Source organism: Bos taurus, chromosome 4 (genome assembly GCF_002263795.3).
Source record: "Bos taurus isolate L1 Dominette 01449 registration number 42190680 breed Hereford chromosome 4, ARS-UCD2.0, whole genome shotgun sequence".
In the NCBI taxonomy this organism is placed as follows: domain Eukaryota; kingdom Metazoa; phylum Chordata; class Mammalia; order Artiodactyla; family Bovidae; genus Bos; species Bos taurus.
Window position 1 is genome coordinate 82487226 of NC_037331.1, and position 19661 is coordinate 82506886.

Sequence of the window (19661 nt, forward strand, 5' to 3'; positions counted from 1 at the left end):
ATTAAGATGAAGGTCAGGGAGGTGGGGGGAAACCATGAAATTCCTTGATTAGAAAGAATGAAAGTGTTAATCACTCAGTCATGTCTGACTCTTTGCTATCTCATGGACTGACGCCCTCCAGGCTCCTCTTTCGTGGATTTCTCCAGGCAAGAATACTGAAGTGTGTTGCCATTCCGTTCTCCAGGGAATCTTCCCAACCCAGGACTGAACCCGGGTCTCCTGCATTGCAGGCAGATTCTTTACCATCTGAGCCAGCAGGGAAGCCCAGAAAGAAAATGCAGAGGGTAGCAAATTAAGTTTGTAATACCAGGTACTACAAAGGAAGGGGATACTAGTGGTGGTGGGAGGGCTCATATTACAGTTGTACTGAAGGGAAATTGTCACCTACCATTTTGTTTTTTGGGTTATTTTTTAATATTTATTTGACTGAGCCAAGTCTTAGTTACAGCATGCAAACTCTTTAAGTTGTAGCCTGTGGGATCTAGTTCCCTGACCAGGGATTGAACCTGGGCTCCCTGTTAGCTACTGGACCATCAGGAAAGTCACTGCTGTGTTCTAAGTGTAGTTCATGTGAAAAGGGGTACTCTCCACCAGGCTGTGTCTTAGGACAGGGATTTTCTCTTCTCTAGTTGCCTCTTAAGCTTTTCTTTAAGATGGATCCTTAAATAAATCCTGTATTTTCATAACACGCTTGCATTTTCAGACAAGTCAAGAGCTCAGGTTGGATCCAGAAGAAGGCAAGGGCAGCCTGCAGCCAGGATCCACACTGTGGGATCCATCTCCCTTTTTTACTTCCCAAAGGGACTCAGGGGTCACTCCAGCTCTAGTGTTTATCAGTGGGAGAGTCAGAACTCTCCAGGGCTACTCACCCTCCATCATATTTCCTCACTTGTAAAATGAGAACACAGGGCAGGTAGGGGGCTTACTGTACCTGCTCATATCCCCATCTGTGAATGTGCAATGCACAGTATTTACTTTTGTTTGTGAAGATAATCCGCCTTTCCTAGATGAGCCTTCTGATCCTTCCAGCTTTGGAATCATATCAATATTTAACTTGTGAACATAGCTAGGACTGCCCAAGTGCCCAGTTTCTGTGTGTTTTCAGTTATAATTCTGCAGTGCACTGGAAAAAAACAGGATGATCTTCTCTTCCACTTTCTCATTCTGTCCATATATTTCTAAACAATAGAATTTTCAGGAATATTGGCAAAAATAATGATGAAAAATTCTACCTAACCAACCTCTTCTCAATAGCTTTTTACCATATGATTTGTATCAGATAAGAGGAGTTTTATGACATGGTTGTTTAGGTATCCAGATCATGTCTGCAAATAGATTTTGAATCTATGAATCTCATCTTTTTGTTTGTTTTACTTATTTTTTAATGGAGCATAATGGCTTTACAATGTTATATTAGTTTCTGCTGTACATTGAAATGAATCAGCTGTATGTATACATGTATCTCCCTACCCCCGTGCCTTGGACCTCTCTTCCACCCCACCCCCGCAAATCTCATCTTAAAGACAGCATTCCTAGAGTGTAAGTGAATGCATTGGCTGTAAGAACATACTCAAATTCTTCAGCAAACATTGCTTGGTTGGAGTTGACAGTAGGAAGTCATGGGTCTGTGGAGGTGCCAGGTCTTAGCATCACAGTGGAACTCTAGTTTGAGAAGTGCATTGTCTACTTGAATGCTGGTTGGTGTGAAGAAACACAAAAATTAGAGTCAGATTGTCCCAATACTAGTTTGCTGACTTCTTGAGTTACTTCAGCTCTTAAGTATGAGTTGATTTGTGTAGACAGTGGGACTATATCTAATAGGGCTGTTGGACGAATAATACACAATAGATGTAAAACACCTGGGATGGTGCCGGGAAAACTGCAGAGTCACAGTAAATGTCAGTTTCCCCCACAGGCTACAGAATGTGCATATACTGAAACTGTCAGAGGCTCTGCCAAGAGCAAATGTCAGGAAGATGGCTACTCTCTGATTTTAGTATAGTCAAATTAAAAATATATATTTCTTACATTCTTTACTTATCGTTAAAAATATATATTTCAGGCATTGTTCAGAGCAAATATTGACAAGAAAACAGTGAATAAATAAATCAATAAATTACACAAATCCCACAGATTACAAATGCCTCTGCAGCCGATCAGAGCTCTTACTTGTCTCGATTCTCATCCTTGTTGATCTGCTTCTAAGAAGGGCACCAGCAACCAGAGGGACTGGCTAGTTGCTGTCACCCCTGAGGCTCCCCTGCTTTGCCGGATACGGGTACCATTGTTGCATTGCATTCACGTCACTCTACTTCTAGAAAATCTCGCTAAGGCCAGTAGGTGTTTGAAATACCAACACATATAGCTTTCCACCAAGAGGATTGTTGACGCAGACGATAAAAAGGCAGTAAGATCTGTACAGTATGGTAAACTGAGAAATGCTCACCTCAGAGAAGGTCCCATGTGGGTCTCTGTGACTTCTGTGATGAATGTGCAAATTGTTTATAGGTTGCTTGTCCTGCACAGACCTTGTGGATACAGTAAACAACCCGCAGGCAGGGAGAACTAATTTTAACCTGTTTTTGCGTCGGATGTTTTCCACCATAAATCAATGAGGCCAACCAAGATAGTGTACCAAGGTAGTATAATTTTGGCAGCAGATAAGGTACTGGTGTTTCTCCTAAAATGTAAAGAGAAAAAAAATTTGATAATGTTGAATATCAAAGGCTTGAAATACTTTCAGTAGTTTCAACCCTCTGGTCTCCCTTAAAAACAGCAGCAGCAACAACAACAAAAAAAGCACTTAAAAAATATCCAGTAGCCATCATTAGTCATTGTGGTTGCAGGTATAACATCTGTGATAGCAAGCAGAGTCTAGAAAAAACTAAATTTAGAGTCTAAAACTACATTAGCTAACAAATTGGAATGCATAAAAATAATCATAAAAGAGAGATAACTCTTCCTGAAAACCTCTTTAATCTATTCTTGATTTATCTGGAGCAAACACTGAATCTGAGCAAATGGATTCTGTTTCCACTGTATCTGTATGTTATCTATTATTGCTGCCAGTAAATAGGCACTGGAAGTATTTTGGTAAGAGCAGAAACTATGGGGCAGATTCCAGACATAAGGTGAGGATCAGAGCGTCCTTGATTTTCAGAGCAATGTCGGACAGAGGCAGAAAGATGCAAGGGAACACAGGTGGAGACAGCCCTCTCTTTTTGTAGTATTCCTGCATGTGTGCATGCTCAGTCCCTTCAGTTGTATCAGACTCTTTTCGACCCTATGGACTGTAGCCCGCCAGGCTTCTCTGTCCATGGAATTCTCCAGGCAAGAATACTACAGTGGGTTGCCATGCCCTCCTCCTGGCAATCTTCCTGACCCAGGGATCAAACCCAAGTCCCCTGCATCTCCTGCATTGCTGGCAGATTCTTTACCGCTGGGTCACCAGTGCTGTGCTGTACTTAGTCGCTCAGTAATGTTTGACTCTTTGCAACCCCATGGACTATATCCCGCCAGGCTCCTCTGTCTATGGGGATTCTCCAGGCAGGAATAGGACTGGGTTGCCATGCCCTCTTCCAGGGAATCTTCCCAACCCAGAGACTGACCCAGGTCACCCACATTGCAGGAGGATTCTTTACCATTAGAGCCACCAGGGAAACCCTGTAATGTTCTTAAGGTTTCTAAAATCAGAGTATTAATTTCAGCTAGGGAAATAGAAATTCATTTCTAATGGACTCATGGAAGGCTGGAAGAGTGATCATTTCTTCCCTTTTTAAAGTAGGTCATTCAAAGTGTTTAACTTTTCCTCTCTATAGTCAAGAGCTTTCTGGTAGCGCTAGTGGTAAAGAACCTGCCTCCTAATACAGGAGACTTAAGAGACATTGGTTTGATTCCTGGGTTGTGAAGATCTCCTGGAGGAGGGGATGGCAACCCATTCCAGTATTCTTGCCTGGAGAATCCCATGGGCAGAGGAGCCTGGTGGGCTGAAGTCCTTTGGGTCACTAAGAGTCAGAGTTGACTGAGGCCACAGCACACACGCATGACGCATGCTCTGCAGCCAAAGTGCCATTTACTCTGCACCTCGTCTTTATTATCTTTGTTACTATTAGTATTTAGGCGATTTTTATTTTCCATCATTTTTATCAACGATTTTCCACAAGTTCTGTCCCTTTTTTGTGACAGGGAGGTAAATTGGTGACATTGAAGCTTTGCTCTTTTGAGGTCAGAGTATCAGAGCAGGCAGACAGAGTCCTTGGTCTCCACCTGCTGGTGGCCAGCATCACTGCAGCCACCCTCTCAGGTCTAAATCAGATCCAGTCGATGATGATGATGCTTGTTAAAATTATTAGCAAAGGAAAGGTGATAACATGCATATCTTGCACTAGTAAGATCGGATACAACCAAACTGATAGGTATATACAGCTGTAGAGATAAATCAGGAACTCATTATTAAAATCTTATTTGTGTAGAGTTAAAAGATTACTTTTGGCCACACCATTCAATACTTCACAGAAATCTATTCTCTTCAGGAGATACATCAATTCAGTTGAGAGTAAAATCCAATTACTAATAGTATGTGGTTGGAACATGTATGTAAGGGAGGTTTTATGTGTAATCACGTAGGGGAGCAGCCTGTCAGGTAACATAATGTCTGTGTTCTGATCTGTAATAGAACGTCTGTGTGTGTGTAGTAGGATTCACACTCAGCTTCCCATGCTGTCTGCATGATGCAGAGTCTGTCTGGCCCGAAACTGTTGAAACCAGGGGGGTGATCACTCCACAGGTGTGATTTTTTTCAGACAGATGGAAAGTATATATAACTTAGAATGATGACAACACAACTTGCTTTCTACATTTGAACTCCTAAGTCCATTGTATACACAGTGTGTTTATGTATAGTTTATGTGTAGTTCTTAGGATCCTGGAGAGAGCTTGTTGGTTTCTCCAATAGCAAAGCTAAAAGCCCTTGTTTATCACTCTTCTTGAAATTAAGATGCCCTCCTAAGTTATATTCTAAGCATTACTCTATTAACAGTGGCAACAATCACATATATAAAAGATCTATGTTTCTGTAAAACAAAAGATATAATTCTTTTAAATTTTTAAGTGAACTTTTATTATGGGAGTTTTCAGTCATTCACCTAAATATAAATCCCCCTGTACCTCATACCCCACTTATCAGTGCTTATAATGCACCTTAAATAAGTATCATGTAAAAGGATTGTTTTTCTGAACTCATGTACTTAATGACAGAGTAGGAAAAAAAAACTACATTCTATGTCATGGCCAGTGACTGTGTTTTAAATCATTGCGTACGTTGTGGAGGTAATAGGATATCAAATTCTGATAGTAGGAAATTCTCCTAAGAGAAGGAAATAGCTTCTAAGAATATGAGTGATACGTGTCCATATAACAAATATCACAGTGCTAGCATTACTTTTCATTTCCAAAGTAAAATGTTGTAGAAAATGTTTTCAGCAACAGGTTAATTTTATATTAGTTATTTTTGTTTTTTATTGCAGTATGGTTGGTTCATGATTGTGTTTGTTTCAGGTGTACAGCAAAGTGATTCAGTTTATACATATATTCTCTTTCAGATTCTTTTCCCTTCTAGATTATTACAAGATATTGAGTATAGTTCTGTGCTATACAGTAGGTCCTTGTTGGTTATCTATTTTCTATTTAGTAGGGTGTGTATTTGGAGAGGAGAATGGCAACCCACTCCAGTGTTCTTGCCTGGAGAATCCCACGGACGGAGGAGCCTGGCGGGGCTACAGTCCATGGAGTCGCAAAGAGTCAGACACAACTGAATGACTAACATACGCACATGCACACACAGACAGGGTGTATATTGCAATGGGTTATTTTTATAAGTAAAAGTACTTTTGAGTCAGAAGGAGGTTTTTTAAATGCCCCGCTATGGCCATAGGTGTGTGGCTCAGAATCTCCATCTCCCATTTCTGAGGCCCACTCAGCAGGCACTGTGCATTACCCTTTTCAGTATTCTGGGTTCAACAGTTAAAGTATCTGCATCATGAAAGCTTTCCTAACTTAATAGGACAAACTGGGTAGAGTTTATTCAATAAGGAAAAAGAATGATTAATGCCAATCACATCAGCTAGCAAGATCAGTTTTTGAAAGATGCTTCCTGAGTGTATTATATACAATTAATCTTCAGTGCTCCTTTTTCTCAGTCTTTCTGATTTGAATCTCTGAAATCAAGTCTGCAAACTGATGTGAGAGTCTTGTAAAGACTTGGACTCCATAGCCAATCTGTTCAAAACTAAAATTTCTGATTGTACTTTATTTCACTAGTCCAAGTTTTACATACTACTTAAAGCTCTTCTGACTACATTCCAACCTTAGAAACAAGATTCTCATTTTTTTCTATTTTGTGTTTCCTAATAAAGGACCCTAAATCTGACTTAATTTGAATTATCATATATATTTGATGACAAAAATGATTCTCCCTTCATTCTCAAGAGGTCTCATTGAGAAACTTGCTAATTTTTTTTTAATGAATTTAATTTGGCTTATGGGACCTTCTCCATGAAGACTTGAAAGTTTATATTTTTAAATGCAGTTTATAAAATTCTGACTTTGTGTGATAAGGATGCTTGTCAATGGCTTTCTTCCGTGGTCCAGGTAGTATCGGGCCTGGGCCCCTTCCATTTTTGTCACTCAGATATCCTCTGCAATACTGCTATCATCTGCTTTTAGCCAACAAGGATTAAAAAGAGCTTGTGGAGGGGGCTGTGCACACCTTAAAAGCCGTGTTTCAAGAGTGGCATGTGTCACTTCCATTCACATTCCGTTTGCTACACCACCTGCAAGGAAAGCTGAGGAATGTAGCCTTGTTGGGGGCCCAGGAGGCAGAGGAGTCAGAACTTGGAGCAGGTGGCAGACTCTGCTGTACCTGAATACTGGGCTCTGGGACATGACAAAGAAAGCCTGAAGTCTGATGGCCTCAGAAGAGGGGAGAGACATGACAGGGCTGAGTCTGACTCTTACTGAGGCCTGTTTGGTTTACAGATCATCCCTGGAACGGAGGCTGATGTGACGGCTGGGACCTTGGTGCCGGCAGCTGAGGGGGTTCCAGTGGAGGAAGCAGAGACAGAGAAGGCGGCTCTTCCTGCTGGAGCGGGAGCAAGTTTAGAGGAGGCCAAGACTGACATTGAAGCCACAGAGGCCATAGATGGTGACAGATCTCAACTGGAAGAAACAGAAGCAGTGGCCGCTCAGGTACATGTCCTAGAAAATGGAGTTTCTGGGGAGATGGTGGCCACTGGAACCCTCTGTTGGCTAATGGTGATACCTCTTTTGGATGTGGAGTAATGGATGGTGTGTAGCCATTTTGTGGCTCCCACTCCACCAAAACAACATATTTCATTCTCAGGAAGAGTGATCTCAGCATTCTCCTGTATCAGCATTGTGAAGCTCCACAAGGCTCCCCTGGCTCTGGTGGACTGGGCTTAAGCACAGATAGGGGCAAGGGAAACCATGGTATTAAGTGATGGAGAAAAAGAATGAAGCACAGATGAGGAAAAGGATATGAATGGAGGGAGGGACAAGGAAGAGAATTTGATAGAACAATAGGCTTGTTGGGTGGATTAGGTGAGATAATAGCCAGAGTCCTCAGCTGGGTGCCAAGCACATGGTGGGAAGCCAGTATTAGTAGTTAAGCCATATTATTATTATTATCACTCTTTATTATTCAGTTCAGTTCAGTTCAGTCACTCAGTTGTGTCCAACTCTTTGCAACCCCATGGACCGCAGCACGCCAGGCCTCCCTGTCCATCACCAACTCCCGGAGCTTGGACATCAAACTCATGTCCATTGAGTCGGTGATGCCATCCAACCATCTCATCGTCTGTCATCCCCTTCTCCTCCTGCCTTAATCTTTCCCAGCATCAGGGTCTTTTCAAATGAGTCAGCTCTTCACATCAGGTGGCCAGAGTATTGGAGTTTCAGCTTCAGCATCAGTCCTTCCAATGTACATTCAGGACTGATTTCCTTTAGGATGGACTGGTTGGATCTCCTTGCAGTCCAAGGGACTCTCAAGAATCTTTTCCAACACCACAGTTCAAAAGCATCAATTCTTTGGTGCTCAGCTTTCCTCATAGTCCAACTCTCACATCCATACATGACTACTGGAAAAACCATAGCTTTGACTAGATGGATCTTTGTTGGCAAAGTAATGTCTCTGCTTTTGAATATGCTGTCTAGGTTGGTCATAACTTTCCTTCCAAGGAGTAAGCGTCTTTTAATTTCATGGCTGCAGTCACTGTCTGCAGTGATTTTGGAGCCCAGAAAAATAAAGTCAGCCACTGTGTCCACTGTTTCCCCATCTATTTGCCATGAAGTGATGGGACCGGATGCCATCACTTAGTTTTCTGAATGTTGAGCTTTAAGCCACCTTTTTCACTCTCCTCTTTCACTTTTATCAAGAGGCTTTTTAGTTCTTCTTCACTTTCTGCCATAAAGGTGGTGTCATTTATGTATCTGAGGTATTGATATTTCTCCCGGCAATCTTGATTCCAGCTTGTGCTTCCTCCAGCCCAGCATTTCTCATGATGTACTCTGAATGTAAGTTGAATAAGCAGGGTGACAATATACAGCCTTGACGTACTCCTTTTCCTCTTTGGAACCAGTCTGTTGTTCCATGTCCAGTTCTAACTGTTGCTTCCTGACCTGCATACAGCTTTCTCAAGAGGCAGGTCAGGTGGTCTGGTATTCCCATCTCTTTCAGAATTTTCCACAGTTTATTGTGATCCACACAGTCAAAGGCTTTGGCATATTAAAGTGCCTTAAACTCTCCATTAGGCTCCTTTTACCAAAAGCCCATCCCTATGTTGGGTAATGGGTCATTAATATGACATGAAGTTGGAGTTACCCCAGAGACACGAAGGCAACAAATACAGAGACTCCTAATGTGAGGCCTCAAACCTAGAGGCCACAGCAAGGACGGCTCTTCTAAACCCCATGTTCTTCTTGCTCCTCTGAATTCTAAGTAGAAACAGTGAAGAGTTCGTTTAACGTGAGGTTTTGCTTTTTCCTGATTATTTCACTTATAATAAATTTCCAGAAGTCTTTCCAGAGCTCCTTAATGCTTGAAGCTAAACGATCCTGTTCAAACAGCTGGCAGTGGTACTACTTAGCAAAATAACTCAAAAGTATATTCTATATTTTTCCATAGATTGTCTTGTCACAATGCAAGGCATATTTCTGTATGTGTGACAATATGCTCATTGAGAGAATGTATTATTTTCCCCAAATTGAAGAATGGAGGTGCCTATCTATATTTACTGATATCTGAGGATATATAGAACTTGATCTCCAGGCTTCCAATATACTAGTGAAATTCCCTTCCCTGCTCATCTTCGTTAAAGAATAAAACAGGTCTTGATCCTTTGGTTCTGCTTTGCCCCCAGACAGCACAATACTTAGAGCAGTTGGTGGGAATTGTCATTGCTCAAGTTATCACTGCAGTGTGAGCTCTGATGATAACCAGCAAGCAAAGGACATCTCCAAACAGGGGCCAGATCTTTACTAACAATAGGGTTTCCAGGAGAAAAGCAATCACAGGTGGTTAAATGTCAGTTTCAAGTGAGGGTTACTATTCAGTGGGACAAGAATGGACCACTGTGAAAAGGAGAGCATCCTTAGAGTCTAGCTATATTCCCTGTCAGGATTATACCCCTCCTCCCATCACGATTAACCTCTCTCCCCAAAATCTGCTAGTCCACTTCCCAACTTCCTGAGAAACCTGTCTTACCTAACTGCCTGGTTGTCAAGGATCCACAAATTAGTCCCATTAAAGGTTTCTGTCTCAGGAGACAGAAAAAGGAGGCCATGTTGGGAGGAATGTTTTGCAAGGTGGAAGGATTTGAGACCAGAAAAGTTGGGTGAAGGGCAGGCGTTTAGCTGGATGGGAGACGTGGGGAAAGTGGAACCACGGTGGGTGGGATGGGCTAGAGGAAACTCCTGGAGAGTACAGAAGCCTTCTTTCCCAGCCCTTGCCCACACCACCATATTTTTCTCCCCCCAGGAGAAGGTCATCCCTTCTGTCGTCATACAGCCTGCCTCCAACAATGAAGGGGAAGGAGAACACGAAGGAACCGTGGATGCAGAGTACAAAGAGGCGACTGATGACACGGCTCTTCCCGGCCCCACCAGTGAGATGCCAGAGCTGGCCTCGGAGGAGCAGAAGGCGGCCAGGGCCTCCCAGCCTGCACCTTCTGCTCCCTCTGCAAGCGAGGCCTTCCAGGAAGTGCCTCCCGGCTTCCTCTACAAGGTTCTAACTTTTATTTTTGCCCCCCTTTTTTGTTACTTTATTCAGTGTCAGGAAAATACAATAGTAAAGTCAGTCACCTTTGATGGAGAATACAGTGTAATTAAATTTACTCTTTTCTTACTTGAGGACTCTGTTTCAGTTTGATTTGCAGTTCACCAAAGTTCATTGTTTTGGAGAAAGAAATGGCAACCGACTCCAGTATTCTTGCCTGGGAAATCCCATGGACAGAGGAGCCTGGCAGGCTGCAGTCCAGAGGGTCGTAAAGAGTTGGACAGGACTGAACCGACTTGGCACACAAAGTTCATTGTTTAGTTTCAAAGCTTGTACATTTGGTGGTCTTGTCTACATAAAAGGATACACTTCAGATGCCATGTGCCACACTGACTATTAAATATGTTTTCAGTTCTCTATGATCTGCTTTACAGTTTTGCTTCAGTTAAAGCTGAGTCTCTTTTAAAAAAGAGAAATGTGTTTCTGGTCCCTTAACATTTCTTACTTTTTAATCTGGTGACCGTTGGTCTTTTCTTTGCTTTGAAGCCCTTTTGTGCAGACTTGGTTGTCTGGTTTTCATTCTTTTGCCATATGTATTTATCGTTTTTGTTACTGTATTACTTTTGCCTTCATCCTCACATCACATTATAACATTGTAAGATTTCCATGCTGCTGGGCTGCAAGAAGCACAGTCATGTCTTCTATATTTTAACAACTGGTAATTAAAGAAAGTTCAGCCACAAGGTAAATGATATGCCCCTTGGTAGTGAATGGGGTGATTGTTTCCTCCCCAAGTGCCCCCTCGAGCTCCCCCTAGAGCCCAGGGCTTGAAATTATCCATGTGCTTATCTGCTCTTTGCTGGAGGGCAGGAAACACCTTGCTGCAGTTGTATGGCACAAAGTAAGGGGTACATAAATATTTTAAAAGTGAATAAATATGTTAATTGGCTTCTATGATAAGGAAGGGAGAAGGCGATGTTACCCCACTCCAGTTACTGTTTCCTGGAAAATCTCATGGACGGAGGAGCCTAGTGGGCTACAATCCACGAGGTCGCTAAGATTTGGGCACAACTGAGTGACTTAACTTTCACTTTTCACTTTCATGCACTGGAGAAGGAAATGGCAACCCACTCCAGTGTTCTTGCCTGGAGAATCCCAGGGACGGGGGAGCCTGGTGGGCTGCCGTCTCTGGGGTCGCACAGAGTCGGACACGACTGAAGCAACTTAGCAGCAGCAGCATGATAAGGAAACAAATGATGGAGAGAAAGTTTTTCTCAGAGAGGCCATCAAATGACTAGTCTTCATCAATGGAAGGGTCCTTACCAAAAAGCCCAGTTTTAACACGTTTTTAATAAAAGTGTTAGTCACTCAGTCATGTCCAACTCTTTGCTACCCCATAGACTAGCCCACCAGGCTCCTCTGGCCATGGAATTCTCAAGGCAAAAATACTGGAGTGGGTAGCCAATCTCTTCTCCAGGGTATCTTCCCTTCCTAAGGATCGAAACTGCATCTCCCACATTGCGGGCAGATTCTTTATTGTCTAAGCCACCAGGGAATCCCCATACTTAAGCCTAATACCTGGGCTTAAGCCAGGGGCTTAAAGGTAGATGATCCTACCTAATAGATTATAGTTGGAATACTAATATGCATATTTGACTTGGCATTTCCAACTTCAGCTCTTTGTCTTTTAAAAAGTATTAAATATGTGTGTGCTTGTAGGGATGGAATTGCGTAGAATAGTCATTGTCTTTTTCTTCTATTTGCTCCTTAGAAAGTAGCTGCTACCTTGCCACCTCCATTGGGGACAGGTGGGCTTAATAGATTGATGAATTAATTAATATGGAGGAAAAAACTAGATATGTGGCCACTAAGCCAGTGTTCCACTGTGTTCTGTTTTAAGAAAAGGGCATGAAGTCAAGCAGGCAGGGATACCAAGCAAGGCCAGGTCTGGCTGGGTCCCTCCCTGACTTTGCTCAGTAGCTGCACTGTGAGCTGGGGAACAGCATTTACCCAATATCTGGGCTTCAGTGTTTTCATCAGAAAAAATGAATTTGGCAATAAGACAGTCATTTCTAGCTCTTCCATGTTATGCTTCTGTATATAAAATATACAATTTAAAAGCCAGTTGTTCTGAAGGCTGCCTTTTCACCTTGCTAATAGTTTCCTTTGTTGTGCAGAAGCTTTTAAGGTTAATTAGGTCCCATTTGTTTATTTTTGCTTTTATTTCCAATATTCTGGGAGGTGGGTCATAGAGGATCCTGCTGTGATGTATGTCGGAGAGTGTTTTGCCTATGTTCTCCTCTAGGAGTTTTATAGTTTCTGGTCTTATGTTTAGGTCTTTAATCCATTTTGAGTTTATTTTTGTGTATGGTGTTAGAAAGTGTTCTAGTTTCATTCTTTTACAAGTGGTTGACCAGTTTTCCCAGCACCACTTGTTAAAGAGATTGTCTTTAATCCATTGTATATTCTTGCCTCCTTTGTCAAAGATAAGGTGTCCATATGTGCGTGGATTTATCTCTGGGCTTTCTATTTTGTTCCATTGATCAATATTTCTGTCTTTGTGCCAGTACCATACTGTCTTGATAACTGTGGCTTTGTAATAGAGCCTGAAGTCAGGTAGGTTGATTCCTCCGGTTCCATTCTTCTTTCTCAAGGTAGCTTTGGCTATTCGAGGTTTTTTGTATTTCCATACAAATTGTGAAATTATTTGTTCTAGCTCTGTGAAAAATACGGTTGGTAGCTTGATAGGGATTGCATTGAATCTATAAATTGCTTTGGGTAGTATACTCATTTTCACTATATTGATTCTTCCAATCCATGAACATGGTATATTTCTCCATCTATTAGTGTCCTCTTTGATTTCTTTCACCAGTGTTTTATAGTTTTCTATATATAGGTCTTTAGTTTCTTTAGGTAGATATATTCCTAAGTATTTTATTCTTTCCATTGCAATGGTGAATGGAATTGTTCCCTTAATTTCTCTTTCAGTTTTCTCATTATTAGTGTATAGGAATGCAAGGGATTTCTGTGTGTTGATTTTATATCCTGCAACTTTACTATAATCATTGATTAGTTCTAGTAATTTTCTGGTGGAGTCTTTAGGGTTTTCTATGTAAAGGATCATGTCATCTGCAAACAGTGAGAGTTTTACTTCTTCTTTTCCAATTTGGATTCCTTTTATTTCTTTTTCTGCTCTGATTGCTGTGGCCAAAACTTCCAAAACTATGTTGAATAGTAATGGTGAAAGTGGGCACCCTTGTCTTGTTCCTGACTTTAGAGGAAATGCTTTCAATTTAATTCAAGAAAATAATAGCAAATGAAGCAACAGACAAACAACTAATCTCAAAGATATACAAGCAACTCCTACAGCTCAACTCCAGAAAAATAAATGACCCAATCAAAAAATGGGCCAAAGAACTAAATAGACATTTCTCCAAAGAAGACATACAGATGGCTAACAAACACATGAAAAGATGCTCAACATCACTCATTATCAGAGAAATGCAAATCAAGACCACTATGAGGTACCATTTCACGCCAGTCAGAATGGCTGTGATCCTAAAGTCTACAAGCAATAAATGCTGGAGAGGGTGTGGAGAAAAGGGAACCCTCTTACACTGTTGGTGGGAATGCAAACTAGTACAGCCACTATGGAGAACAGTGTGGAGATTCCTTAAAAAACTGAAAATAGAACTGCCTTATGATCCAGCAATCCCACTGCTGGGCATACACACTGAGGAAACCAGAAGGGAAAGAGACACGTGTACCCCAATGTTCATCGCAGCACTGTTTATAATAGCCAGGACATGGAAGCAACCTAGATGCCCATCAGCAGATGAATGGATAAGAAAGCTGTGGTACATATACACAATGGAGTATTACTCAGCCATTAAAGAGAATACATTTGAATCAGTTCTAATGAGATGGATGAAACTGGAGCCTATTATACAGAGTGAAGTAAGCCAGAAAGAAAAACACCAATACAGTATACTAACGCATATATATGGAATTTAGAAAGATGGTAACAATAACCCTGTGTACGAGACAGCAAAAGAGACACCGATGTATAGATCAGTCTTATGGACTCTGTGGGAGAAGGGGGGGGGGAGATTTGGGAGAATAGCATTGAAACATGCATAATATCATGTATGAAACGAGTCGCCAGTCCAGGTTCGATGCACGGTACTGGATGCTTGGGGCTGGTGCACTGGGACGACCCAGAGGGAGGGTAGGGGAGGGACGAGGGAGGAGGGTTCAGGATGGGGAACGTGGGTATACCTGTGGTGGATTCATTTCGATATTTGGCAAAACTAATACAATATTGTAAAGTTTAAAAATAAAATAAAATTAAAAATAAATAAATAAATAAAAGCCAGTTGTTTAGTCTTGGCTCTGGGAAAGAGGTCAGGTACACAGGAGAGAGAAAACTAGCCTTGATTAAATAGTTATCCAGGCTGGGCAATGAGTCCACCAGGGTTCATTTTAGTACTCTCCTGCTTCTTAAAAGTTTTCAGTAATCAAAATTTAAGGAAATCTTTTAAAAAGGGGGAAAGAAGAGTGGTGGGCTAAGACAGATGTTTAAGCTGGTAGTAAAGTAGCCCTAGGTATCTAATCCATGGTGAATGATACCGTTGTGTTATTATCATCAAAAGGGCTAAGAAACTAGAATTCAACCCCACCACTAAAAAGAAATGATAATTATGTAACTTACTCAGGTGCTAGATAGTACTACAGTGGCCATCATGTTACCATATGTAAATGTATTAAATTAACATGGTATATACCTTAAATGATACAATGTTACATGTCAAATATATTTCCATTAAAAACCAGAAAAAGAGAGAAAGGAAACAGATTGTCATGGTTTAAAGGTAAGATAGGGAAGGAAGTTTATTTAAGAAATTGATCACAGGGTTTAATTAGATAGTACTTTCCATATAACATACAAGTGATGGTTTTCCCAATTATTAATTGTTTTACAGAGGAACTTTTCACTAGGCATCTTTAGGTTAAAAAATAAACAAATAGTAACAAAGCATTGGTGATAATAAAATAGAACTCTCTAACAAAAATGTGAGAAATTAAAATTTAATTAATGCACTAAATTTTAGCTTTGGAAAAAGGCATTACTTTACTAAATATATAGTACATTCAGATGGCCTCAGTGTCTGCCTGTATAACTCAGATATTTTTAAGTAAACAGAGATTAGAATTTCCTTTGTTGTTAGAGTCCCTAGAAAAAGAAAAGAAAGTGAAGTCACTGAGTCGTGTCTGACTCTTTGAGACTCCGTGGACTGTAGCCTGCCAGGCTCCTCCATCCATGGGATTTTCCAGGCAAGAATACTGCAGTGGGTTGCCATTTTGGGCTTGACTCGTATCTTCATCTTTTTTTATCCAGTTTAGAGATGCTTCTAAGAGTGCCTGCTGATAATCTGGCTGAAAGACTTTGCTTTTATATCTTCTTTTCTTTCTAAAATGAATCAGTTCTTTTACAATCTTTTGCAGGTGGAAACACTGCACGATTTCGAGGCAGCAAATTCTGATGAACTTACCTTACAAAGGGGTGATGTGGTGTTGGTGGTGCCCTCAGATTCGGAAGCTGACCAGGTAAAGGATAAGGGCAGAAAGTACCACAGGCTCTACTGGTTTCTCCTGAGGGTCAGGTGGGCTCAGTGACTTCCTGAAGATGTTTCTACCTTCTGAGTTGCTCCATGAATGCTCAGTTGCTCAGTGGTGTCTGACTCTGTAGCCCCATGAACTATAACCCGCCAGTCTCTTCTGTCCATAGAATTCTCCAGGCAAGAGTATTGGAGAGGGTTGCCATTCCCTTCTTCAGAGGATCTTCCTGACCCTAGGATCAAACTTGGGTCTCCTTCATTGCAGGAGGATTCTTTAACATCTGAGCCACCAGGGAAGCAGTGTACTTTGGCTTAAGTACTTGAACCTATTTATAATAGCTGCTTTATAGTTCTTACTGTGAATTCCAAAAGCCGGGTCATCTCAGGACACATTTCTGTTGCTTTTTATCTTTGGGTCATATTTTCCTATAATTAAAAAAAAATGATACTGGACACAGTGGATGTTGCATTGTAGAGTCTCAATTCTGTCTTCTACCTCTGAAAATTGTTTCTTTTTAACAGGCATTTAAATGAGTAGATAAATACCTTGAATTCATGGAAGTTTGTTTTAGTTTTTTTACTCTCAGGCTAAGTTCTTAGTCCTGAGAGATGTCTCTACCTCTCAGACATTCTCCTTTGGGATTTCAGTAGAAATCCTGAAGAATTATCAAGCCCACTAGCTTTGTGGGATCTGAACTTAAAATTCTGCCTCCTCTGCACTGCCAGTGCTGAAATTTCTACTTAGCTGTTGTTGCCTTCCTGCCGTTCCTTTCCCCCAGGCTCCTAGAGAAGCCCTTATGCATTTACAGCTTGGGTTGCAGCTCAGGATTCCAGGAAAGAAGTTTTCTGTATATTTGAGGTTCCCTCTCTGTACTCCCCTCTTTCAAGATATTCTCCATAAAAGTACAGCTCCTCTGGCAACCGTAAACTCTATCCTCTGAATGCCCTGCATCACACAGACTGAGGTTAACCCTCAGGAAAAACCTTGTTAACAGCTCTAACCCAGTGTGGTTTCAGGGGTTAAATATCACCCAATTTCTGCACTGGTGGCTCATAAATGGTAAAGAATCTGCCTACAATGTAGGAGACCCAAGTTCTATCCCTGGGTTGGCAAGATTGCCTGGAGAAGGGCATGGCAACCCACTCCAGTATTCTTGCCTGGAGAATTCCATGGACAGAAGAGCCAGGTGGGCTGCAGTCCATGGGGTTGCAAAGAATCAGACATGACTGAGCAACTAACATGTTCACTTTCAATGTCTGCCTGCTTTTGTTCATTTTCAATGCCTTCACATAGTTGATATGTATACCTGCTAAGTCACTTGACTCATGTCCAACTCTCTGCAACCCTATGGACTGTAGCCCACCAGGCTCCTCTGTCCATAGAATTTTCCAGGCAAGAATACTGGAGTGGGTTGCCATGCCCTCCTCCAGGGGACTTTCTCAACCCAGAGATCAAACGCAGGTCTCCTGCATTACAGGCAGATTCTTTACCATCTGAGCCTCCAGGGAAGCCCTCTAATATATAAACTTATATTTTGTAGCAGTCATTTTTATATAAAAATAGTTCCATTTATGTATGCACATGTATCTACAACTATAAATATAGTTGTGTTCTATGCAATAGTGTTTGTTGGATACCAGCTATTTTGCCACAACCAAAACTGGAAATCTTCAGTCTACCACATATTTTAAGCATTTAAAATTTACTTTTCTATATTTTTCTCAGCTAAAGATTGATATTAACTATGATGCTTCACTTTATAAGTTGCATTTCAAAATCTATGAGTTGGAATATATCTTGATTATGGGTTTATGCCAGCCTTTTATGTTTGTCTTTATTGAAACTATTTTAAAACCCATGACTCCACTTGGCTTCATTGGATTTTTCACTCACTGTAAATAAAGTCAAATGTAGACACTTAAGGGGAAAATATGACCTTTTGTATGTTTACCAGAGGTTTAGAAAATATTTAGTTATCATCTTTTACTCTAAGTATACCTTTGTCCTTCACATATATAATATCATAATTTTATAGAGGACACTTTTCCTCATCAGCTAGGATATTATCAGTTATTTTATCAAATCATTTTTTCTGTTACTTTTTTTTCTGTCATCAAAAATTGGCCTGTCTAAATGCTTATATTTCTTGTCCGTATAGCAGCATCAATTTATGGTCTTAGATTATATCAAAGGAAGTGTATTCAGCTCCTTTATTTAATTTTATGAGACCTCATTTTATCTGATGTACTTGAACTATACTGGGGATTGGTTCCGATGAAATCTGGCTATCCTTCATTTTAAGTGGGATCTTTTTCCTGTATTGGTTAACATAATAAAGACAGTCATTTCCCACTGGTTTCACATCCTATGATCTGTATGTTTGAAATTGTTCCTTCAGCTCAGCTTTCCCCACGTAGACTCTGCTTGTCTCCGGAAGGCTGAAGGCAGATGTCAGCCTCCATTTCTCATTTCACATTTCATCTACCATACGCTGTGGCCATGCACAGACGGGTTCTTTAAATTGTCTGTGGCTAACTGTCTTCATTTTTGTGAGGGCACACCTATACGATAGACAAATGTTTATAAGGAATAATTTACAAAGACTATGACTATTTCCAGCACAAATGTCATGACCTCAAACTGCTCTGTCATTTATATAAACTCAAAAAAGAACAGTGGCAACAAACACAATGGTGATACCAGGCAACACGTATCAAGCTGTTGGTGTCTGATTAAGTCCTGTATATGGTGGTTTATTTCAGTTACATGTGTGAGTGGGCAGACAGAGTTCTTCCTTATAAGCAAGTGGTTGAGGCTGAAGTAGAAGACCTCGCATGGTCTTCTCAGCACTATATTCCAACCCAGGGGTCTCTAAGCCTTTCTTTCACTGTGATCCACAGGACGGGAAATGGTCCTGTGCATGATGTTTTCACACGGTGTCCCTCTCTTTGCATAAATTAATTCTTTCCTCTTCTTTAAGAATTTGTTACAATCCAGTTAGCATCAATTAACTACACTTTGTACAAAATTATAATATTAACATTTGTTGTTGTTCAGTCTCTCAGTTGGGCCAACTCTTTGCGACCCCATGGACTGCAAACACGCCAGGCTTCCCTGTCCTTCACCATCTCCCACGGCTTGCTCAAACTCATGTCCATTGAGTCAGTGATGCCATCCAGCCATCTCATCCTCTGTCGTCCCTTTCTCCTCCTGCCTTCAGTCTTTTCCAGCATCAAGGTCTTTTGCAGTGAGTTGGCTCTTTGCATCAGGTGGCCAAAGTATTGGAGCATCACTTCAGCATAAGTCCCTCCAATAAGTATTCAGGACTGATTGCCTTTAGGATTGATTGGTTTGATCTCCTTGCAGTTCTAGGGACTCTCAAGAGTCTTCTTGAACACCACAGTTCAAAAGCATCAATTCTTCAGTGCTCAACCTTCATTTATGGTCCAACTCTCACATCCATACATGACTACTGGAAAAACCACAGCTTTTACTACATGGATCTTTGTTGGCAAAGTATTGTCTCTGCTTCTTAATATGCTGTTTAGGTCTGTCATAGCTTTTCTTTCAAGGAGCAGGCGTCTTTTAATTTCATGACTGCAGTCACCATCTGCAACATTAACCTTCAATTAACTATATATATAAAATAAATAATTTCAAATTTTATTCTATTTTTCTTAAACTGACAACTTACTAGGGACAAGCTTTATCCCTGAGCTCAGCACACAAGTTTACAGGTACTGTGATATCCTTG

At 41.0% G+C, this 19661-nt stretch overlaps 1 protein-coding gene and 1 long non-coding RNA gene across 3 annotated transcripts in view; one reads left to right on the forward strand and one right to left on the reverse strand.

Moving 5' to 3' along the window:
- The window catches only part of AMPH (amphiphysin), a 212848-nt gene that overhangs the window by 191411 nt on the left and 1776 nt on the right, over nucleotides 1-19661 (forward strand). For both annotated transcript variants that reach the window (XM_059885736.1, NM_001098130.1), the window contains 3 exon segments: nucleotides 7036-7245; nucleotides 10052-10297; nucleotides 15794-15895. In XM_059885736.1, the coding sequence (XP_059741719.1) occupies nucleotides 7036-7245; nucleotides 10052-10297; nucleotides 15794-15895 (558 nt within the window).
- The window catches only part of LOC132345122 (uncharacterized), a 31565-nt gene continuing 27056 nt past the window's right edge, over nucleotides 15153-19661 (reverse strand). Inside the window, exon 4 of the long non-coding RNA XR_009494256.1 lies at nucleotides 15153-19517. This is a non-coding gene — a long non-coding RNA (uncharacterized lncRNA). The remainder of the gene's footprint in view (nucleotides 19518-19661) is intronic.